Genomic DNA, 22,656 nt, shown 5'->3' on the forward strand with positions numbered 1-22,656 from the left:
GTGGCGGCGCGCGGCCTTCTGGGACCGGAAGTGCGGCTCACGCGGTGGCTGAGCGTCATGGCCGCGGCTCCGAGTCGACGGAGGTGAGTCGGGCCGGGCCGGGCCGGGGGGCCTGGGGCGTCCTGGAGTTCCCCGCGCTCCGCGGGGGCGCGGCGGCCGAGGGCGGCCTTGACCAGTCCACGTGGCCCGCAGGCGCCTGGCGGAACTGACCGTGGACGAGTTCCTGGCCTCGGGCTTCGATTCGGGGTCCGAGTCCGAGCCTGAGGCGGCCCCGGAGCCCGAGGCCGCGCGGGAGGCGCGCGGACGCCGAGCGGCCCCCGGGCCCCGAGCGGCCCCCGGACCCCGAGCGGCCCCCGGACCCCGAGCGGCCCCCGGACCCCGAGCGGCCCCCGGACCCCGAGCGGCCCCCGGACCCCGAGCGGCCCCCGGACCCCGAGCGGCCCCCGGACCCCGGCCGAGCGCGGCCCCCGGACGCCGAGCGGCCCCCGGACCCCGGCCGAGCGCGGGCCCCGGACCCCGAGCGGCCCCCGGACCCCGAGCGGCCCCCGGACCCCGAGCGGCCCCCGGACCCCGAGCGGCCCCCGGACCCCGGCCGAGCGCGGGCCCCGCGCGCAGGTAAGCGGCGCCTCCCACCCGGGCCCCGCGCCCCGGCCCTGCCGTAGGCGCTCGCCACTCCCCGCCTCCTGCCCGTCCTTCCCGGACCTCCGAGAGTGCCCGGGACCGAAGAACACGCTCTCTCTGCGGAAGGGAAAGCGAAAGTGGCTAGGAGGCACCTCGCCATCTCTGCCCAAAGCAGCACAGGGAAGCGAGGCAGGACGGAGGGAGCGAGCAGGACCAGCTGAGGCCCTGGAAGCGGAGCCTTTGAGGGAATGCAAAGGCTCGTGTGACTGCGGCCTATGGAACCCGAGTGACCGGGAGGGCCTGCGTTCGGTAGCTCCACATAAAAGCTTGTCCCAGCCAGACACAGGTGATTGACTGGTGATCGGAGGACCGCTGCTAGCAGCCAGCCCAGCCAGGAAGGAGAGTCCGAGAGACTGCTCCCCAATTAGCCACTACCCCCTTAAAAAAACCAACACTGCCAGCAAGAAAACCGAAGTAGAGCTGTGGCTCCAGTGGTGAGCGTTAGCCTTGAGCACAAAGCTCAGGGATATCACCAAAAGGATAAAAAAAGCCTTAGTGCTTGAGCAGTGAAGTGACCTGAGGTCTGTGAAAAAGAGTAATTGGTGCTGAGGGTTATGGGTGAGAGAGGAGGCGTGCATAGATTTGAAAGTGCTGCTTCTGAGAACTGATGGTAGGTTCCAACAGGATTGAGCTCAGTGGGGCACCTTAGATTCCAGAGGCACACAGGCCGGGTGTCTGTACTGAATTTGAGATACCTAGATTGAAACAGCACCACAGGCTGCTGGGTAGCATAGTCTGGAAGACAGACTTAAGGATACTCTGAGAATCCTCCCCTTTAATTGTAGGTAGGGCTGTGGATGTGGGGGATGACCTCCTCAACTCCTGGGTGGTTTTCCTATGGGCTTAATGACACTTTTCCCTTTCCCAGCCGACAAAAGGGCCATGCTTCTGAGCACAAGGACCAGCTCTCTCGACTGAAGGACAGGGACCCAGAGTTCTACAAGTTTCTACAAGAGAATGACCAGAGTCTGCTGGACTTCAGTGACTCAGACAGCTCTGAAGAAGGAGAGGAGCAATTCCACTCTCTGCCAGACACATTGGAGGTGAGTCCTGAGCAGACCTGGTAGGGCAGCTGTAGCTGTGACCTCTGCCCCAGCTTGGCCTTTTTGTGTCTAATGCTACAGGAAGCAAGTGAAGAAGAGGATGGAAGAGAGGATGATGACCGAGTCCCTAGAGGACTACAGGGGAATGAATCTGCTCCTGTGACACTTGCCATGGTGGAGAGATGGAAGCAGGCAGCAAGGGTAAGAGCCAGCATGGGCTAAGTAGTTGGACACCCCCCATAGGCTGGAGACTGCCTTTGTTTACTCTGAGATTGTGACCGATTATTAAGAGGCCTCTGCATCCTCTTCTAAATCAAAGTCCAGGGTTCTTCATCGTCTTAGGGTGTGTAGTATCTGTTGTAGTGCATTCCCAGCTTCTACAGTCTAGGTAATTTGTGAAGAAAGGCTATCTATTTGGGTCTTATTTTAAGAGGTTGGAAAGTGATGCCATGGTGCTGGCATGTCGTGTGTGCCGCTTGTGTTTTATGTGCAGGACAGAAAAGGGTACTAGTTTAGATCTTGCTCCTCCCTGCCTGCCTCCCTCCCTCCCACACATGATATCACTGAGCTATGCCTGGTCTTTCTCTTACAGAGTTGCTGGTGCTATCGTGGGGGCCTCATCCTCAGGACTTCATTTAATCCTAATGACTTCCCGCAGGCCCCTCCAGATCCCAGCATAAGAAATTGGGCATTAGGAATTCTTTTTTTTGGAGGGGGGCATTAGGATTCTAACCCATGAGCTTCTGTTTTTTTTTTTATTTTTATTTTATTTTCGGGTCCAGTCGTGGGGACTGAACTCTGGGCCTGGGCGCTGTCCCTCAGCTCTTCAGCTCAAGGCTAGCACTCTACCACTTGAGCCACAGTGCCACTTCTGGCTTTTTTCTTTTTGCTTATGTGGTGCTGAGGAATCAAACCCAGGGCCTCATGCATGCAAGGCAAGCGCTCTACCACTGAGCAACCTTCCCAGCCCCTCTAACCCATGAGCTTCTGGAGACACACTTACACCTTAGCAGCTTCTGTGGATCAGTGGTGGAAGCTGTGTCCTAAGTACCTCACTTAGGATAGAAAAGGAGATTCATATATCTTTTGTAGTGGTCCATAGTTGGTGATTTAGTACTTTTCAGCACTTTTTCACTTCCTGAGCCAGGTTTCCCAACCATCTGTGAGGCCTGTAGACTTGTCTTTGTGTGTGTCTGTGTATTTCAACACTGGAGCTTCAATTCAGGGCTTTCCATTCTTGCTTAGTTTTTTTTTCTTTTTTTTTTCTTTCCCTTTCTCTCTCTCTCTCCCTCTCTCTCTCTCTCCCTCCCTCCTCCCTCCCTCTCTCCCTTCCTTCCTTTCTTTTTTCTTTGGTCAGTCCTGGGGCATAAAATCTGGGCCTAGACAATGTCTCTGAGCTCCTTTTGTCCAAGGCAAGCACTCTACCACTTGAGCTGCAGAATCATTCTGGCTTTTTCTGTGATTAATTGGAGATAAGAGTCTCACTCATTCTCCTACCCAAGCTGGCTTCAAATTGCAATCCTCAGATCTCAGCCTCCTGAGTAGAGTTTAAGTCGTGAGTCACTGGCACCCAGCTTTTTGCTTAGCTTTCCTTATTAAGGACAGTGCTGTGTTTGAGCTATACCTCTAGTCCACACCTCCCATTTTTGTTTGCAACAAGTGCTTCTGTGATCTAGCTCTCACCTCTGCCCTGTGTCTGAGGTTGTGGGGCGGGGGTGCCTTTCCCTCCCAAAGAAGGAGCCAGCTCCCGTGAAACCCAGTGCTCCCTTAGCAATCTTGGTTTCTCTCCCTTTCAGGAGCACCTTACTCCCAAGCTGTTTCATGAAGTTGTGCAGGCATTTCGAGCAGCGGTAGTCACCATCCAGGGAGATCAGGAAGGTGCTGAGACTTGCCGGTTCCAGGTCACAGACAGCACTGGTGAGCTGGGATCAGAGGACATGGTCTGGGCTCAGTTGCTGGTGTCCTATATAAGTGACATTGGTGCCCCTTCTTTTCAGTGTTCAATGCTCTGGTCACCTTTTGCATCAGAGACCTCATTGGCTGCCTTCAGAAGCTGCTGTTTGGAAAGGCATGGAAGGACAGTAACAGGTGAGAGAATGGGTGTGCTTATAGCTCTGCTTGGTGGGAGGCATGAGATGTCTTGGTAGAGGCACGTAGCCAGTGGGGGTGGCTCTACTTTGCCTTCCTGACATTTTCTGCCCAGAATTTTTTGGGAACATGGGGAGCATGCTTGATTTTGCTCTTGGAGCTTTCCTGGATCTATTTCTCTTTCCTTTCTCTCTGGATATAGGAGTCCCACCATAAGTGGCTCCAAGAGGTGCTTATGCCTGGAGACAAGGGATAAAGAAGGAAATGGAAAGTGAAGGTTTCAGAGATGAATCACAGGTGGCTCAGGGAGTCTGTGAGAGAGTCAAATGCAACATGCAGAGTGTGATGGTTCTGGTGTTCAAACTCAGGGCTTTGCACTGCTCGGCTTGTTTAGCTCCCTCTCTACCACTTGAGCCATTCAAGTGTGCTTTTTTCCTTTTCTTTTTGTGCCAGTCCTGGGGCTTAAACTTGGGACTTGAGTGCTGTCCCTGAGCTTTTTTGCTTAAGACTAGTACTCTACCACTTGAGCCATTAGCTAGCTTTACTTCTGGCTTTCTGGTGGTCTGATAAACTTTTTCTTGCCCAGACTGGCTTCGAATTGTAGTCCTGAATAGTTAGGATTATAGGCATGCCTGGGCCTGGCCCGGCCCTACTTTTTGCTGGTTGTTTTGAAGATGTAGTCTCACTGACTTCTCTGCCAGGACAGGCATGAGCCCCGCTTGCCATCAGTTCAGGACACCTTTTGTGCTAGCAGAGATGGACTGGGCTGGGTGCATTAGTAAGGCATGTCCTGTGAAGGTGTTCTGACTGGAAGTAGGGAGTCCAGTAGGTGGGGAGGGTAGTAGACAAGCCGTGAGATGATCGGCAGCAGAGTATAATGGCAGTGTGTGGGGGGGGTGTCAGCTTGTTTCAGAAGGGTTGGCTTATGGGGCCCTGCTTTCGGTGCAGTTCAGTGGATTTTGGTGAACACCTACTATGCACTAAGTCCTGTCATTATTGAGGAATAAAATTTGAGAAAACCATGTATTTCAACTGCTGATTTTAGGTACCTGGTTATTCATCAAGTTAAGAGTATAAAACATGCATGGCTTGGTCTTCTTGGCATATCAGGACAAAGACACCCTGCCGGCTTAGGCCTCAGGCCAACTACAGAGTTCAGATGCCTGATAGGATGGGGTTAGGATCCCAGAAAAGGTCATGTGTGAGGGAGGCAGCTGGGGTTGAGTGTCCTGCAGGATCCTAAAGAACTACTGCTCTGTGCTGTGGCCAACCTACTGGCCTCTAGGAGGGACTGATATTTTGTAGTGGGTATCAGTCTATACCTCGCTTTAGTGTGTCCCGACAAGGATGCATGTACATGTGCTCTGTACATGCCAGCTGTAAACAGCACCCCTCCTGCCCCAAGTTTCCTTATCGTGGTCCACTAGGCCACGTCCCCTAGTATGCATGCTGTGTCTGAGCAAACTCATCTGAACTGTGTGGTTTTGGTCTCTGCAGGATGCTACAGCTGTCCAGCAGCCCGCTCTGGGGAAAGCTCCGCGTGGACATCAAAGCATACTTGACCTCAGTCCTACAGGTGCTGTTCTAGCGGGGTAATAATAATGAGCCTTGGCCATGTCTGATGGTCCAGAATTTTTTTTTTTTTTTTTTTTTTTGTGCTGGTCCTGGAACTTGAACTCAGAGCCTGAGTGCTGTCCCCAAGCTTTTTTGTTCAAGCTTTTTTGTTCTAGTATTCTATCACTTGAGCCACAGATCTGCTTTTGGCTTTATTTTGGTGGGCAATTGGAGGTAATAGTCTCACAGACTTTCCTGCCTGGGCTGGCTTCAAACTGAGATCCTTAGATTTCAGCCTCCTAAGTAGCTAGGATTTGAGACATGGGCCACCCACACCCAGCCTTAGACCTACGGTACCTTCCTTCCTCCCCCCCCTTTCTTCCTTTCCTTCTTTTTCTTTCTTCCTTTCTTCTTTCCTTCTTTCCCCAGACTTGGGCTTCACTATCTCCTCTTGTTTTCCCAGCTGGTGGCCTGTCTGGCTGAAGCTACAGTGTTAGCTGCTGTCCTGCAACATGTTAGCAGCTTGGTACCCTACTATCTGACTTTTCCCAAGCAGTGCCGCATGCTACTGAAGGTGAGAAGCCCCTTTTACCATGTCAGTCTGATTGGGGCTGCACATAGCTCTCCTGTTTGTCCCATTCCCGGCCAGGGCAGAAAGTGTCATTATCCATGCTCCCAGTTGGCTGCTTTGCATCCTCCACCTACACAGGTCCTTGTCTTAGGCAGCCTCTTTCCTGGCTTGTTTGGCAGCAGCCCTGGTATGCTTTGGTGGTTTTTGATAGGCATACAACAGTAAAGGTAAATTTCCAGAGTCTGCCTTTATGAGTCACGAATGCTCTGTGTTTTGGTGTCTAACTTAAATACTTAATGGCTTTCCCCAGATGTTTTGGGAAGGTCTGTTTCTCAGCATTGATTTGGTTGACCCATACAGGAGAGGTCCTAGGTGAAAGGGCTGGGGTAGACAGTGATACTTTCCTTCTTCAGAGGATGGTAGTCCTGTGGAGCACTGGTGAAGAGTCCCTGCGGGTGCTGGCCTTCCTGATCATCATCAAAATCTGCAGACACAAGAAGGATACCTTTCTGAGCCCCATCCTGAAGGTAGCACGGGGCCCCTTACCTGTCCCTTGAGGTTAGTCTCACCCTGAGGGCATGGCAGCAGCCTGTATGGTCAATGCCCCTTGCTCAATTCTGGGCCACCAAACTCTGGGCACCAGAGTCTGTAAGTGATGGTTTCCTCAATAAGTTGGGGTGGTGACCCAGTGACAGGAACCTGTGTCCTCCTTTGCTCTTCCTGGCCTCAGTTCTGCCCTGACGAGGTCCTCTTTGACAGCAAATGTACATCACGTATGTGAGGAACTGCAAGTTCACCTCCCCCAGCACCCTGCCTCTCATTAGCTTCATGCAGAGGACACTCACTGAGCTCCTTGCCTTGGACCCCAGCGTATCCTACCAGCATGCCTTCCTCTATATCCGCCAACTTGCCATCCATCTGCGCAGTGCCATGACCTCTGGCAAGAAGGTACATGGTCAGGCCCTGGAACCTGCCCAACCGAGGGCTTAGGCCTCTTCACAACCCTTATTGGTTGAAGGAGACAGCCTAGCACCTTAGTGGGCGTCTTGGGCAGGGGGTGGTGGCAGCACAAGGCAACTACTGTGCCTTAGAGGTGGGCTCCTCTCTGACCAGGAGACCTACCAGGCCGTGCACAACTGGCAGTATGTGCACTGCCTCTACCTGTGGTGCCGTGTCCTGAGTTCCCTCAGCTCCCGTGAGGCCCTGAAGCCCCTGCTGTACCCCCTCTCACAAGTTGTCATCGGCTGTATCAAGTGAGTGTTAAGGACAGGGCTACACAGAGTAAGTAGTCCTGGAGGACAGGGTCAAAGCAAGTTCATCAGGGTGTTGGCGGTAGCCTTTCTGTTTGGCTCTGGGGAAGGGGACAGGTAGAGAGAGTGGGCTTCTGCGCAGTTATAGAAGGAATGGCACAGATAGCACTGCCCTGGGTATACCATTTGTGTTCTGACCCAGGTTTTCCCATGTGCAGTCTGAAGGGCATTTAGGACCAGTGTCTAGAGCTTTTGGACCAAGTATCTGCTACCAAAGCATGTGTGTGAATGTGCTATGTGCCTCATTGGCCAGGAGGGGGCATCTTTGTCCAGCTTGAGCTGTGGAGACTTTGGGTTGGGCATGGAGGCAGCAGTTCTAAGAGCAGGAAGTGTGGAAGAAAGGGGAGTAGGAATGAACAGTCCCCATCCCTAAATTGATATTGTTAGAAGCATGGCAGAAGAGTCTCACTTATGAGCAAGAAGGTAGTTCTTCAGACCAGGACCAGAACATAGGTATTTTCTTGTGTCTTGTTATGTTTGGGGAAATGTGGCATTGCCTTGTAGCCACTGTGGCTGCTCACCCTGCAGGAGCAACAAGACCCTAGCCTGTTAGTGGGGAGAAGTTACAGACAGTAACAAGACCCTAGCCTGTTAGTGGGGAGAAGTTACAGACAGTAACAAGACCCTAGCCTGTTAGTGGGGAGAAGTTACAGACAGTAACAAGACCCTAGCCTGTTGGTTGGGAGAAGTTACAGACAGTAACAAGACCCTAGCCTGCTAGTGGGGAGAAGTTACAGACAGTAGGTGGACAAGGGTTAGTTTTGGGATTAGGCCACCTGACCAGCGCTAACTCTTCCCACCTCTCCTGCAGGCTGGTGCCTACCTCTCGCTTTTACCCACTGCGGATGCATTGTGTGCGCGCCCTGATACTGCTGTCAGAGAGCACCGGCATCTTCATCCCTGTATTGCCCTTCATTCTTGAGGTGAGTAGCTATTCACAGCTGTAGTAGGGTTTTGTGAACATGCTTTGCAAACTACATCTCCCTGTGGCAGGCTGTTTTGGCACCCTGCTGGGGCATTTCTGTCCTCAATCTTTCCAATTCTTTTGAGCTGTTCTGGAGCATGTTTCTCTTCTTTCTTTGCCCTGGATGGCCTTCATCCTGACCCCTGCCTTAGCTTACTACAGCTAGCCCTGCAGGGCCTTCCACACCAGGTACAGGTTTCAGAAGAAGACAAGCCGCAAGGGCTAAAGCAAAGCTTTCTGCACATAGGGTATCTCTGCACTTTTGTTTGAGGGCAGGATGAAGGTGTTGAGAGGGCCCTATTGTTAATCACTATTGGGTCCTCCTCCTGGAGTCAGGCTCAGTCACAGGTACTCTGCTATGTTGTACCTAGGGGCTTCTCTTTTATAAGGGGCCTCTTCACACTTTGATCTTCCTGGTTCTCCTACCCTGTGTGGGGAATCTTCTGATGTTTGGAGAGGTGTCACTTGGTCAGGACAGTCCCATTCCCCCTCTCTTCTTAAGAGGGTCCAGGTACATGGGCTGTGTTGTTTGGAGTGTCTGAGAAGCCCTGTGTTAAGTGTTTGCCCTTTGGCTGTCATGTTTCCCCATGCCTGGGATGATGCTGTACAGAGCCCTCAGTATCTCACTGTCACAAAGAAGGCAATGGTAGCCCTCTTTGCACAGGCAGTTCTGGTCCTTAGGGTTTTATCAAGCAGAGTCAGAGCTCTGGAAGATGAACCAAATCTGGAGAGGGCAGGAAGTCTGTGGCCTAAAGCATGCTGTGTTTGGCCCCTGTTCTTAGTCTCTGGCTAGGCCTGAGGTCTGGGACTGGACTGACACGTCTTGTGGACAGATTTTCCAGCAGGTAGATTTCAACAAGCGGCCAGGTCGCATGAGCTCCAGGCCTATCAATTTCTCCGTGATCCTGAAGCTGTCCAGTGCCAATCTGCAGGAAAAGGCATACCGGGTGAGTCTGGCTTCCAGGCCTCTTGGAGAAGTTACAGGACAGTGCTCTACTGGGCTCATGTCACTTGAGGTGGACAGGAGGGTTTGCCATTTTGAAGTTTTTAGGTTTGGACTTCAAAGTCTCCTGGGTTGGAGATAAGGGGCTCCTTTGTCCTAACTCTCCCGTCAGTGTACACTGCCTCCTGGCCCCCTGCCCTGGAGAGAGACTGAATAGATTCTCAGAAGAGCTCCAGTGTTGGTGTGTCATCCCCTAGTGAGCTTGAGTCCTGCCCTGCTGCTTTAGGATGGCCTAGTGGAGCAGTTGTATGATCTCATCCTGGAGTACCTGCACAGCCAAGCCCACAGCATTGCCTTTCCTGAGCTGGCACTTCCCGCTATCTTGCAGGTCTGTATCATACCTGGCTCCCTTCTCCTGAATAATTCCCTTGGGGTCTACTTTATGGCTAATTTGGCTGTCACTTAATGGGCTCACTTCCCCTTATACAAAAGTGGAAGGGGTATGTCTTGGTCTCAGCTGCATAAGACCAGTAGCAGAGCAGACTGGCTTATGGGTTCCATGCTGGTACTGTGGGTACTGGGTGGGGGGTGAGGGGAGGATCAGTGGGGTGTGGGAGCCTGAAGTACTTTTCTGGATGCTATGGAGTTGGCTCTTAGTGAGGGATTGTCAGCCATTCACAGGGTAAGGGTGGGCTGGGCGATGGACTTAGGATCTCCAGAGCACGTTGGCCCCTCTGTAGACTGGTCAAAGCCTGCCATGACCCTGGGACTAGATTATCTACCTGTAGAAACTAGAAGGTTGGGTTGAGCTGGTCCCCTAACTCACTCTGGTGTCCTCATGGTCCTGGGAATGGGCTGAGCTTCTCTCTACTTAGAAGCTCCTTCTCTGGTTTCCATGAATGTCTGCTCTCCATCCCAGGCATCATAGGGGGTCCATTGCTGTCCCTCTGATCCTAGAGCATAGATGAGCTCTGCTAATCACAGGCTACTGCTCACACCTGACCTGTGTGTGGCTTAGCCCCAGAGACAGTACGTGTGTGTTTGTGTTCAAGGCAACGGTTATACAATAGCTACGCACAAGTGTGCAGTCACGCTGTGTAATAGTGGCCTCTGTCTGTCCTGTAGTCTAGTAGTCGACATACCTCTATCTGCTGGGCCCACGATCCTAGGGTGAGGTCTATGGTATGGTACGGTACGTTCCACAGGTTTTTTTTTTTTTTTTTTTTTCCTTCTTCAGTAAAGAGCCAAATAGCACCTGTTCTAAGTTTTGTATAGTATGAGTTTTCAACTGTTGTAAAGCCCTTCAGAAGCAGCCATAAAGTTCATGAGCAGTCTAGCAGGGCTGTGTGCCAGCTAGCCTTAGAGACACTGACCTGACTGACAGGACAGCAGGCCCGTGGGCCACTGTGGGGGTTTGGGGCAGCCCTGTTGTGTGTGGAGCTGCACTGAACTGAGCACCTTCTGCAGCTGAAATCCTTCCTCCGGGAATGCAAGGTGGCCAACTACTGCCGGCAAGTCCGACAACTGCTGGAGAAGGTGCAGGAGAATGCAGAGTACATCTGTAGCTGCCGCCGCCGGACCTCCTTCAGTGTGTCTGACCAGCTGGCAGTGGTCAGTTGGAACCTGGCTTCTGGGTGCTGGGTGGTTTACTCGGTGTACAAGTCAAGGTGTGTCAGGGTTTGGGGATTGTCCAAAGATGAGACATGGCCCTAAAGTGCCCTAATCCCCAGGATGCTTGGGAGAAGCAGGCCCGGAAAGAGGGGACCCCACTCACCAGATACTACAGCCACTGGCGGAAGCTGAGGGACCGTGAGATCCAGCTGGAGATTAGTGGCAAAGAACGGGTATGGCTTTTGGCTGGGAACTGGGTGTGGACAGATGACTGGATTCAGATCTTGCAGGTTGACATGGCTTCTAAGACCAGCAGGGCATACCTGATGCGCTCTACTGTTGAGACCTGGGGTGATGTTAGATGTGACAGTTGTGGCTGTCTTAACAGGGTACGGTTAGTTACCAGTGAGCAGAGGGGGTGGTTGTCCTGCACGCCTGGCCAGGGTGGCTGGAGCGGCATGCGAACCAGGTCAGCCTGATCTTAGGAGGCAGGCCAGTGAGAAGGGCAGCAGTGGGCTTTCTCTTTTATTCTGTGGCCTGTCCCTGGTACTTGGTGACTTGTGGATAGGTTTGCGATGGTTGCATAATACAGATCTGACAGCAGTAGCTTGCAGATATATGAGCAGAGCAGAGGAGAATGAGAAAAGTGAGAATGGCCAACCAGAGGTCAGGTGCTGTGATGATAGGTGGAACTAGATAGGGAGACCTAAGGAAGAAGAAGAGAACACAGGCTTGGGAAAAGCCTGGCTGCTGTCATCCCCTTCTGAGGTACCTGCTGCAGTGACTTGGCCCCTTGTGAAGAGATGATGCTGGGCTCTTGGCTCTGTTCACTCCACTCTGGTTCTGGTCCCTATAGTTGGAAGACCTGAACTTCCCAGAGATCAAACGGCGGAAGGTGGAAGACCGGAAGGATGAGGACAGGAAGGAATTTAAAGACCTCTTTGAGCTGGACAGTGCTGAGGAGGAGAGTCCAGACTTCTCAGGGAGAGGTGAGGGCTGTGCCACCTTGGCAGTGCTCTTTCTGGTGAACATGTCTGTGTGCTTGGGGGCGGGGAGGTGCTTTCTTGCACCGGGGACGTGTCTAGCTGGTGGGTAGGCCCCCTCATGTTCTCCTGCCTCCAGTTTGAGGTGGGGCCTCCTTTCAGACTGAGGGAAAAGCAAGTGTTCCCTAGACTTCGGCTGTAGGCCTGACCCACTCTCCTGTGTAGCTGCTGCTTTGCTGCTGGTCCCTGGTGGTAATCATGCACTTGGCTCTTGATCCCCAGGGATGCCTGGGTTCCTGAGAGTTCCAAAAGGGGTGGAAGAGGATGAGAACCAGGAAGAGGAGGAGGACAAGGAAGACTGTGACTCAGAAAGTGAGTGGTTTCCGCCATGAGGAACCTGGCCTGGGAGTCCCATCTGGCAGTGAGGTCACGGGAGGGCGGCTCTGAGCCAGGCTCACATCCCTCGCTGCCATGCCAGCTGCTCTGTCCCCATGGGTTCTAGCAGCCAGCTATGCGGGCACTGGTAAATTAATTAGTGCTGTGATTAATTAGTGATGGTTAAGTAACCTCTAAGACTGGCTTTCTGATACAGCAGAATTTATGTGGCCTGGTCTCTCCCTGCAGATGAAGGCCCAGATGCAGAGGCAGGGCTGGACCCCAGGGAGTTGTGGCAGCTGGCTCAGGGGCCACAGGATGAGCTGGAGGATCTGCAGCTTTCTGAGGAGGACTGAATGTCTCCTGTCGTGTCCCAGAAGCCATCATGTATGCAGCAGGAGGCTAGTAGACAGTGGATGGGGCTTTATTGTTATAACACAACCGGCGAATGTACCAAGAGCTGTGCGGACCTGAGAAAGTGAACCAGCCCGAGAGTCTGCTGCTGCGGTGCCGGAGGTTGGCTGCCATCTGATGCCAGGGCACAGAGCAGTCCCAGTTGTGAGGGAAGAGGGAGGCTCCAGTAGCTTCTACCTCCTTTGTCTTTGGTTTGTCTGCAGACCTCTGCAATCCTTTCCACATTTAAATTTGTTTCTTTTCAAGTCACATGTTTTCCTTTAAAAAAAAAATCTTGTGTTTCTCACCCCTCCCCCACCCTTTGTCCAAAGCCAAAATGGAAAAAAAGCCCTGGGAATTGTGGGTGTTAGGCGTGTGCAGAGGTGGGGACACCTGCCAGTTTAGCACAGAGGCTGGGAGGGGTCTGAGGCCCCTGGGAGCAGAGCCACCGCTGCAGTACCATTCTCCTGTTTAGGGGAGGCCCGGCCTGCATGAGGGTGGGTCCCCCCATAGGGAGAAGTAGTTGTTGCTGGAGACAGGGGCTGCTGTCCTGGGCTGAGCTGCTCAGGGCCCCGCAGGCTTGGCTGGAGTGGCAGGGCTACAGGAAAACTAGCCATGTAGAAGATTCTGCCCAGGCGTTTGGCCACCTACAAAGAGATGAGTGTGAATGGGTGTCTGCCAGGGAAGAGGTCCTGGTGGGACTGTTCTGTCTGTAGTATGAACAGTGTTTGTGTCTTGCCCTCACTATCAAAAGTCTTACTCACTTGGGCCCGGATTTTGAGGGCAGGTCCCAGCTTCAGCCCCATGGTGGTCAGTAGGTGCTCTTCTGTCAGCAGAGGCAAGGTCTCTCCATCAATCCCTTGTTCTCTGAATACCTGGAGTCAGGGCAGATCAGCTCTGCCTACGGCTCCACCACAGCCAGGCCCCCAGGGCTTGGTTTGTGCAAGTCGAAAGGGAAAATGTCCAAAGGACGGAAAGTCCCGTTTTGTTGGATTTGGGGACTGAAGAGCCCCCCCCTGCTCCGCCCCGCCCACCCGCATCTCTCTCTCACCCGAGCGTATTCTCCACAGCCAGGTAGGCCCCCCACGAAGCTGCACACGTCCTCCACACTCCACTTGCTGAGGTCCTCAGGGGCTGCGGCCTCCCCCTCCGTGAAGAGCCCTCCCGCAGCACCTGGGTGTGTCAGAGCGGAGAGTGGCTCACCCTGTGCCCCACCGGGACGCCGACCTGCTGTCTGCTGGACACAGAGGGGCCGCGCACCTGTGTAGTAGGGGAAGCCCAGAGGCAGGGTGGGCGCGGGGAGAAGCCCCCTCCCCTCCGCGCTGGTGCTCCCCCCTGGGCCTTGGCCAGGGGCGGGCCCGCCTGCCGCCGCCGCCATCGCCGTCTCCGGGTCCTCTCCGTCCGAGTCCTTGGAGCGCTCCTCCTCAGAGCCGTCTTGAGCCCAGTCGTCTTCCCCTGTGGTGTCCAGGGCGGCCCTGGGCCCAGCCGAGGCCGAGTGCGGGGCCGCCTTCTGGGACGCGCGGCGGGCCGGGGCCCGGGGCGGGGTGGGCGGGCCGGGGCCCGGGGGGCCCTGGGGGGGCAGGGCCAGCGGCGGCGCCGCGCCGGCCTTCAGCACCAGCAGGGCCCGGGGCCGGTGCAGCTCCTCGGCGCCGTCGGGCAGGGGCGGCGGCGGGCGGGGCGCGGCCTCCAGGTCCTTCTGCCGGAGCAGCTCCGCCGACAGCTCGAGTCTGCGGGGGGCGGACGGCGCGGGCGGTCGGCGGGGGCGCGCGGGCCTCCGCCCGCCGGCCTCCCGGGCACCTACCGAGCCAGGCTCTGCTTCCGGAGGAGCTCCTGCTGCCGGGCGAGCATCTCCGCTTGGGCCGGGGGCAGGAAGCCGTAGCCTGGGGAAGGGAGCAGGCGGGCGGTGGCTGGAGGCCTGGCCCCGGACCGCGGCCTCGGACCGGCTCCGCCCGCCCCGCCGCCCGCTCCTCACCTGGGGCCTGACACAGCGCCGAGGACACCCCCAGGAAGGGGGGCCTCAGGTGGGGGCCCAGGGCCATGGGCGCATTCTGGGGTGACAGCAAGGGGGGCGGCTGCGGCAGCTCCCTGCGGGGCGCGGGGCGGTGAGCGCGGGGCCGGGCCTCCCCGCGGGCCCCCCTTCCCTCCCCTCCCCGCGGGCCCCCCTTCCCTCCCCTCCCCGCGGCCCTCCCCTCCCCGCGGGCCCCCCCTTCCCTCCCCTCCCCGCGGCCCTCCCCTCCCCGCGGCCCCCCCCCTCCCCTCCGCCGCTAATTGCCGGCTCCGCGGGCGGTCGATGCGCGCCCCGCCGCCCGCCCCAGCCGCCGGCGCCAATTAATCTTGGCGGTGGCGCTGACCCGGCTGGCGCGGCTGCAGCGGTAATTACCGCGGCCGGGCGCCCCCCCCTCCTCCCTCCCTCCCGAGCGCCTCCCCGAGCCCCGCGGGCGGCGGGCGGCCGGGCGCAATTAGCCGGACCGAGGCGGGCGCCGGCCCAGCGCTCTCCCCGCGGCCGCCCCCGGGGTCAGCACGGGGGGGGGGGGCTCCGCGCTCGTGTGACCCGTGGGGGGCACGGCCCGCGTGGTCCCGCATGCCTCGAGCCCGCCGCAGGACCCCGCGGCCGGGCGGGCGGGGCCTGCGCCTGGACTCGCAGACTGGAGCCCACCTCTCCGAGAAGGACGGGGCAGCCGAGGCAGGCGCGCCCTCCCGGGGCTGAGACAGGACCTGCTTCCGGCGCTGGCCCAGGGAGGGGGGCAGGTGGACTTCCAGGGTGCTGGGGTTCCTCAAAGCTGCGGCTGCCACCTCCTGCCGGACCCTCAGGAGATCTGGGGCAGGAAGGCAACAGCAGCGAGTCAGGGGCCTCCCCCATGCTGGTCAGCGGGGCTGGGGGCCTCTCCCGGGTGCCCCAGCCATGCTGTCTCTGGGGTTGGAGAAAGCAGCCCTAGGGTAGGGAAGATGGACCTAGGTAAGCTGGAGAAGGAGGAGGAGGAGGGAAGGCCCCTAGGCCAGAAGCCAACTGGAGTTTGCTAAGGCTGAGTTTGTCTGAGTAGGAAAGATTTGTGCAAAGTCCAAGAATGAGGGCACAGGCCAGGTCCCGGATGTCCCTGGAATGAGTCCAGGAGTGGGGAGTGAGTCTCAAACCTGGGGCTGCCCAAGTGACAGGAAGATTTGATATCCTGTCACGCAAGTGCAGCTGAGCACGTATTAGCCCCATCAGGCACGGCTGCTCCGGCGCCACCCCTGGTGGTGGGTGGCACACCGTCTCTGTCCAGCATGCACACCCAGCATGCAAACGGTGCTCGACCCCTAACTCCCCCAGAGCAGGCCTTCGAATCTCCACAACCCCTAACTTAGCCTGTTTATAAATTAATTACCAGAGAGGCAGAGGTGGGCCTGCCCGCCTCCAGGAGCCAGCCAGAAGAGCCCAGCCAGCTCAGCCCCGGCCATGTTGATCCCACCAGGGCATGTGGCCCCATCTGCCCACTCGGTGTGGCTCTGAGCAGCGGTGATTGACAGCTTGCTCCCTTTGCTTTCTTGGCCCTCCCCCTGCACAGGCCAGCAGAGCCCGCCCCAGGCAGGGCAGGGAAAGCAATTAAAAAGGAAGATCTTTAAATTATTAACATTTGGTGAATTATTCAGGCTCTTGGTGCCTGAGGTACCCTTAGGGACTTGCCTTGTGCAAGGAGAAGGAAATCCTGCTCTGTTCCTGGTGCCCTCCAGCCAGCCAGCAAACCCAAGCTCCCCTAGCAGAGCTGGTGGGCCCGAGGCCAGAGTGTCTCTGGACAGGGTGTCAGCTGTGCCTGGGGGCAGTGATGACCAAGTGGACCGAATGGAGCACAAGTTGGAGAGGAGAGGGCCCAGCAAAGGGAAGCAGCTTCCAAGATGGCCACATTCCAGCTACCATTTAGCCCTGCCCTTCTGAGCTGCCTTATCCCTGATCCTCACCCCCAGATCCCCTAGCTGTGAGAGTCTGACCAAGTCAGTGTCCAGGGACTTGGGTCCTACACTGCTGTGGGGGTGAGGAGGACTAGGCATGGAGGCCTATTAAAACTGCAACCTCCCACCTTTACCTGGTGGATGGAATGGGTGTAGCCCTTGTGGATGAGGGCAGGGGTCCTGAAAGAACCTTCTCCCCCACCCACAGGGGCTGGGAGCCTATGGATAAAATCCAGTGTGGTCCTGGTTTCAGCCCTCAAACTACCAGGGCCTCTTCTGGGGTATCCCAGTGCGTAGGTGGAGAGGGGACTGAGGGGCACATACCATGACTGGGGAGACCCAAGTGGTAGAGGCGCTGAGGGTCCTCAAAGGGACTAGCCTCACTCAGGGCTGACACAAGCCGGCGGTAGTGGTCCTCAGGGGCCATGCTGGGCCCCAGGTCCGGGAGCAGCAGAGTCTCTGTGTTGGGGGAGCACAGTGGGTAGGGCTGTGAGGAGATTCTCCTTCAGAACTGCGGAGAGGAGGGGCAGGGGCTTCTCTTTTAGAACCCCTATCCATGTTCCAGGGAGCTGTCTGGGACTAAGGTGTCTCTCCCCTTCCAGGTCCCTGCCCACCCCTCCCGCCGTGGGGTCAGGCTCCCACCTTGGGGGGACTCACTTCGGGCCTTCTTCTCTGAAGAACAGTCGCTGGTGATAAAGGGTGAGCAACCCAGCCTCTTGCCCAACAGGTCACCTGTAGAGAATGAAGTGAGTGTTACCAGAAGCTGAAGGCTGATGGAGAGCAACCTCTCCTGCCTTAGCTCAGCCTGGGACCTCGGACAGCACCACTCAATAGTGCCCTGCTTCTAGTAAGTAGTTATGGCCTTGCCCAACCTAGGGCCCAGGCCTTTTGCTGGTCTGTCCAGCTGGCCAAGGATATAGCAGGGCAGATGTGAGAGAGCGCATGGTGAGGGCACATCTCATATATCACCCTCCCCCCCCCCCCGCCCCTTTGAGTCCTCCCAACCCTGGCACCAGAGGCCCAGGTCTCCCTCAGAGTCCCCCTACTCTGCTACACCTGCCCAGCCAAGCTAACCCTAACCCTGAGCAGGTCATCTGCTATGCACAGCCTTACATGCGGTCACCAGAGCGGGCCCATCTCCCACGTGTCCTCTCTAGGGCCCACAGGTCACAGTTTCACACCCCAAACTACCCATAACACCTATCTCTTGCTCAGGACCAAACTCTGCCACTCCATCTCTCCTGAGCTCCTGACCGACTCTAAGGCTGGCGTCTCTGCTGAATGTTGCTGTTTCTACTGCTTATTTTCACAGCTTCATCTTCATTGGTAGAGGGCAGTAAGAGGCTGCCCCTTGAATGACCCAAACCCTCCATGACACTTTGGCAAATGGGGCTTCCAAAACTATGGTCCCCAAAGCTGGCTCCAGAGCCTAATTCCTTTTCTTACTCCTTTAATCTGTCATTTTTATCAGGCTGGGGGAAGTGTGTGGCGAGAGCTCCGATCAATCTCCACATTACAACTGACAGAATGGTGCTAATAACTTATTGATCCAAGCCACCTTGCTGCTACCAGGCTGAACAGCCAGCCCTGGCTCTGTCCTAAAAAAGAGGGTCAGTCCCCACTGCTTGGATGGATTAGAGTGGATATACCCAGAAGATGGATAGCAGTCATTGTCTTCAGGGGCCGCTTGGGTAAGAGGCAGCATGTCAGAGCCCAGCAGGTACGAGAGGTGGCACCTGAGCTGGGAACCCTTCCCACAACACGCCCTTTAGGTGAGAGGTCTCTGAGCATAGCAGACTCCCCATTTCAACAGTGGGAATACATGTCCCTCTTCTGTGCCTCATCTCCACTCCTGGGAAGCTGGAGTCAGTCTGGGAAAGGTGATCTAGCGTGAGGGCACCGCATAGGAGACCCAGCCCCATGACCCCCTTGCTGAAGCCACATGCACTCAGGGATACCACCAAGGAGCCAGCCACAAGAAATCGTCAAGTGTGCCCAAGGCCAGATGCACAAATCACAACAAAGACTCTGAGCTCCTTGTTTCTGAATCTCTTTAGACCCTCCTTGCCCAGTGGTGAAATGTTTTCTGGCCCAAAGTGTCTAGCACCCCCCAGAAGGCCTCACAGGGGTAAGACCCTGAGGTCTTCATGTGTGTGTGTGTGTGAACACATGCAGTTGTGTACTGATGTGTGAACCCTGCACATGTTGTAAAGAGGGACAAAGGCCTGGCCAGCTGAAGGAGCACCTGGTGGGGAGCTGCATGTATGGGGTAGCCATAAGCCTCAGGATGCACAAGCATATGCCTGCACACTCAGGAGTGCTTGTGTCCTGGAGATCTCCAGGGAAGAAGTGGGGGAGGGCCTGCGGGCTCAGAACATCTCAATCATGGTAGGACTTCCGTACTCGGTGATCAATGGACTATTCGATTTTATCAGCTGCCTGCTTAGTGCCTCCTTTATCCTCGCCTTTCAGGTTTATGGGGCTATGATAGGGATTGCTCAGGGCAAGGAGCCCTGCTCACCCCGCCCTCCTGAGCACGGCAGCCATAGAATGAAATCTCACAACAGAAATCCTCTAAGGCCTCTGAGACTCAGCTGTGTATATGTACTGCAGCTCCACTGCCCACTCGGGGGAGGCTATGGTCCTGGACTGCTCTGCTCCTAGCGCCTGTGAGCTTGTAGGAGCTAGCTTTCTTGGTGGTCTTGGAAGCCCCCGGATCAGTTGCCTCCCCTGCAAACAGGTTCAAGACCCCAAGGAGACAAGACCAGGACTGGGCATGCTGTATGTGTGTGTGTGTGTGTGTGTGTGACAGAGAGAGAGAGAGAGGGAGAGGGAGAGGAAAAGGGAGAGGGAGAGGGAGGAGAACATGTTCCTGCCTCTCCGAGGCACTCTGGGTTGGGCATTTCTGAGCTCTCTGTCCCTGTGAGGAGAGGCTTGTAGGCCTTAACTATTCCAAAGCCCTCTCCAACAGCCACAGGGAAGCTCCCTCCTCTTCAACTGTCTGAGTCTGTTGGACTGGCTGGGATTAACACAATTACTATCACATGGAGCCCAGGGGGGACAGCTGGCCTCCCACCTCCCACCTCCTTTGCTGCCTTCCTGGCTGCCTGCCAAGGAAGCCAGACTTGCTGAGCAGACTCAAGGAGGGAGGGCTGAGCGCTGTGGCTCTACAGCCTCATCCTCACCCTAGGGAATCCCAGCTCCTCACCTGTGGGTCCCAGGCCAATCTCCACACTGCCTCTCTGGAAGTCACAGCGGCTGGGATGCTCAGGCATAACGAGGTGACGGCTTCGATGTACACTGGATATGAGGGTGGGAAGATTGCTGTCCTGACTGTAGCAGAGCAAAACAGGCCAGACCGTGAGCACCAACATGTGCCATGAACTTGGCCCAGCAACTGCCCGACCTGCGTGAGCATAAGGTGTACAGCCTGAGAGCAGCGTGCACACGTGTCATGCTACCTGAGCACACTTGTACATGAGTCGTCTGAAGCTACATATGTGCACATGCAACCAGCAGACCAAAGTGAAGCTCCCAGCTGCCAGCAGAACCAGGGTGATCCCTCCCAGCATGCCCTCTGCCCTACTCTCGGTCTCCCTGGTGGCCAGGTGTCCTGTCTGCTGCAGGACAAGCACAGAGAGCACAAGTTGTCAGATACATGTTGTCAGATCCTGAGGTAAGAATGTAGCAAAACCTGTTTGGCTAAAAGTTGCAACCACCTCCCAGACCCTATTTTCTTTTAAATAAGAAAGCGAGTTCAGACCAAAGTTCTGCAACCAAAAAGACACATGCTCACACATGCAGCACTAACATAATGGTCACACACACACACACACACACACACACACACACACACACACTGCTCACACATGAAAGCAAGAACAGTTGACTGGTCCTGTGCTGCCATGCCCAGGACCCTGCTGTCCTGGGACTGTTAGGCCCCTTAGGCTTGGAATAAAATGTATTTAATGTTGTTCCTTCACTTTCTGTCCTTTCTGTTGAATTAGCTACATACCTCACCCAGATATGGAGAGGGAGCGAGGAGGTGGGTGCCCTACCCCTGGGTTCTTTGAGCACCCGTGTCAGCAGAGAAGAGAGCAACAAGAAGGCAAAGCCAGGTCAGGGAAGACGCAGCTGTCCCCAGCCTCCAGCCCCACCCTAACCCTTCCTAGCCCACCTGTCTTGGAGCAGCCTCTTCAGCAGCACATCACCTCTACTCAGTGACCCAGGAACAGACCCCTGAATCTCATTAAATAGCCCCTAGCCCCTAGCCAGGCTGCCTGGAGCTGGGCTAATCCAGGGCTGGCCCCTAAGCAGATCAGTTGCAGCAACAGCAGATAGTGCAGAGGCCTTAGCCCCAAGACCGGAGACTCAGATGTGGCTTTCTCCCCACGCTGTGTAGGTCTGCGGGCAGGTGGGGGAGTAAGTACTTCATGGGATTAATAGGCACAGATGCTTATCCCCTCCATCCTCATAGATGCGGGGGTGTCAAGGAGAACTGCTGTCCTCAGCATGGGGCTGTGGGCTGGCCAGTCCGAAGGCTGCAACAGCTACCGTTGCTCCCCACCAAAAGCTCTTTCTAATGCCCCATGACACCAGGTGAGTCAGCATCCGTGGAAAAGTTTGTTCTCTGTGAACCTGTTCCAGCCTATAGGAGGAAGGTGAGGCCTTTCTACCCAAACCTGTCATCGCTCCTCCAGACCCTCAGGGGCACGAGGCACTAGGGAGCCATGATTCTGTGAGAAAGAGGTCATACCAGGGGGAACAGAACTTGCACTGGTCTCTATCCAGTGTCTGGGGGTTTTCCTCTCTCTCAGGCACTAACCAAGTGACCCAGCCTAAAAGCCTACTCTAGTCACCTGATGACCTGCTAAGATTCATGAAGACACACTCTACCAGACGACGGAAAGCCCATGAACTCTGTCCTTGACATCAGAGTGGGGGTTCTGGAAGCCATAAACCATCCACCATACATTATTGTATGCCAGGGGTGAAAGGTGCATGAGGGTCTTTGAGGGTCTCAGAAGGCTACAACGTGTGGGTATGGGGGTGTCAGGACAGAGCCAGCCAGCTGACGAGGATGCCAAGAGAAGGGGTTAGGGCTAGAGACCATGGCTCCTACTCACTGACAGCCAGAGAAGCTTCTGGGTGTTTATAGAGACCATTCTGCTAAAGGAGGAGGAGATTTGGAAGGAAGCAAGAGAATCTAGGGTCTCTGGCAGAAAGTCTACTGTAGGCCTAGGAAGAGATTCAGAGATGGACAAGATGAATGGATTGAGACAGCCAAACATAACAGTAGAAAGTCACAAATTGACAGAGATGAGTACACAAACAGGAGTCTGCAGACAGGACAGGTGGACCAACTACAGGATGGGTCAGATAGCCTAGTGGGGGACTCAGGAGGCACCTGGCTTTGGATGCCTGCGTTCCTTCCTGTCTGGGCAGATACTGAACCTGGGTAGCAGGTGTGTAGGCACCTGCCATTCCTCCCTAGCATGCTATACACACCTCCCAAGCTGTAATCTCCACATCTAAAGCATCACTCTGGCCTTCAGGGCCTCTGGACAGGCCTGGCCTCTCTTAGGGGTGTCAGGCTACAGTGGTCAGCAGTATGACAGATGCTTATAGGGTACAGGGCCTCTCCTCCAAGACCAGGTGGATGTGAGGAGGGGATAGAGCTAGTTGTTTAGGGAGGCACAGCCATTGGGTTATCTACGGGGCTCACTGACAATTTGTCCTGTAGCATCTGAAGTAAAAGGCTCATAAAATGTCATCAAGGTTCATGATGGTTCATAAAAATGATCAGTTGAGCTGGCAACTCCAAAATGAGGTAGAAATAAGTTTGAAGATGTTTTTTATTGTAATTCAACTGCAGGATCCAGGCATTCTCAAAGACATCAATAATAACATGGAAAGCTAAAGATAAATTCACAGTGGTAGTCACCGGAGGCTAGTCCTCCCCTAAGGCCATGTCCCACCCCACTGGACCCTTCCTGCAGCATTCCCATCCACCCTACTGACCAGAAACCACAGCTGGGCTCTGCTAACAGACTGACCACCCCTACCCCCAGTAGCAGGAACCTAAGTCCCCCAGCACTCTAACACTCCAGACTCCTTGTCATGCATCTTCATTTTTCATGTTCTTGCTATATACTGGCTACAGTACTGGTTTTAAGTACAGGGTGGTTTTACCCCCCTGCTTCTTGCAGCCAG

At 55.5% G+C, this 22,656-nt stretch overlaps 2 protein-coding genes across 5 annotated transcripts in view; one reads left to right on the forward strand and one right to left on the reverse strand.

The window, feature by feature from the left end:
* Positions 1 to 12,782, forward strand: Noc2l (NOC2 like nucleolar associated transcriptional repressor). Of its 3 annotated transcripts, XM_042702037.1 has the most exons (19): positions 1 to 83; positions 193 to 385; positions 1,560 to 1,724; positions 1,806 to 1,925; positions 3,521 to 3,641; positions 3,722 to 3,812; positions 5,310 to 5,388; positions 5,830 to 5,940; positions 6,351 to 6,464; positions 6,697 to 6,885; positions 7,051 to 7,190; positions 8,059 to 8,170; positions 9,045 to 9,158; positions 9,441 to 9,542; positions 10,622 to 10,765; positions 10,885 to 10,998; positions 11,622 to 11,754; positions 12,031 to 12,120; positions 12,373 to 12,782. In XM_042702037.1, exons 1-19 carry the CDS (start codon positions 58 to 60, stop codon positions 12,477 to 12,479), a joined length of 2,265 nt encoding a protein of 754 aa, XP_042557971.1. In that variant the 5' UTR covers positions 1 to 57; the 3' UTR covers positions 12,480 to 12,782. The 3 variants fall into 3 exon arrangements, with proteins under 3 accessions (XP_042557971.1, XP_042557970.1, XP_042557969.1); XM_042702036.1 differs by lacking the exons at positions 1 to 83; positions 193 to 385 and adding an exon at positions 571 to 615 and having other exon boundaries at positions 1,550 to 1,724; XM_042702035.1 differs by lacking the exons at positions 1 to 83; positions 193 to 385; positions 1,560 to 1,724 and having other exon boundaries at positions 3,722 to 3,805; positions 5,306 to 5,388.
* The window catches only part of Samd11 (sterile alpha motif domain containing 11), a 15,864-nt gene continuing 5,739 nt past the window's right edge, over positions 12,532 to 22,656 (reverse strand). The window contains exons 5-14 of one of the 2 annotated variants that reach the window (XM_042702030.1): positions 19,652 to 19,743; positions 17,086 to 17,175; positions 16,768 to 16,902; positions 15,173 to 15,332; positions 14,489 to 14,601; positions 14,318 to 14,396; positions 13,777 to 14,243; positions 13,568 to 13,689; positions 13,281 to 13,391; positions 12,532 to 13,163 (exon numbers count right to left, since the gene is read on the reverse strand). In XM_042702030.1, coding sequence (XP_042557964.1) covers positions 12,918 to 13,163; positions 13,281 to 13,391; positions 13,568 to 13,689; positions 13,777 to 14,243; positions 14,318 to 14,396; positions 14,489 to 14,601; positions 15,173 to 15,332; positions 16,768 to 16,902; positions 17,086 to 17,175; positions 19,652 to 19,743 — 1,615 coding nt within the window. In that variant the 3' untranslated portion in view covers positions 12,532 to 12,917. Of the gene's footprint in view, positions 13,164 to 13,280; positions 13,392 to 13,567; positions 13,690 to 13,776; positions 14,244 to 14,317; positions 14,397 to 14,488; positions 14,602 to 15,172; positions 15,333 to 16,767; positions 16,903 to 17,085; positions 17,176 to 19,651; positions 19,777 to 22,656 lie in introns of both variants that reach the window. The other variant, XM_042702029.1, reaches the window with a different exon arrangement.

The sequence above is a fragment of the Dipodomys spectabilis genome, unplaced genomic scaffold (assembly GCF_019054845.1).
Source record: "Dipodomys spectabilis isolate Male_0828 unplaced genomic scaffold, ASM1905484v1 ptg000299l, whole genome shotgun sequence".
NCBI lineage: Eukaryota > Metazoa > Chordata > Mammalia > Rodentia > Heteromyidae > Dipodomys > Dipodomys spectabilis.

Excerpts from the sequence above, each read along its gene's own strand:
- Noc2l (XM_042702037.1), top strand. The coding sequence starts at position 58 with ATGGCCGCGGCTCCGAGTCGACGGAG. Across the intron at positions 6,886-7,050 it reads CCATGACCTCTGGCAAGAAG|GAGACCTACCAGGCCGTGCA; the intron begins GTACATGGTCAG and ends CTCTCTGACCAG. Across the intron at positions 7,191-8,058 it reads GTTGTCATCGGCTGTATCAA|GCTGGTGCCTACCTCTCGCT; the intron begins GTGAGTGTTAAG and ends CCTCTCCTGCAG.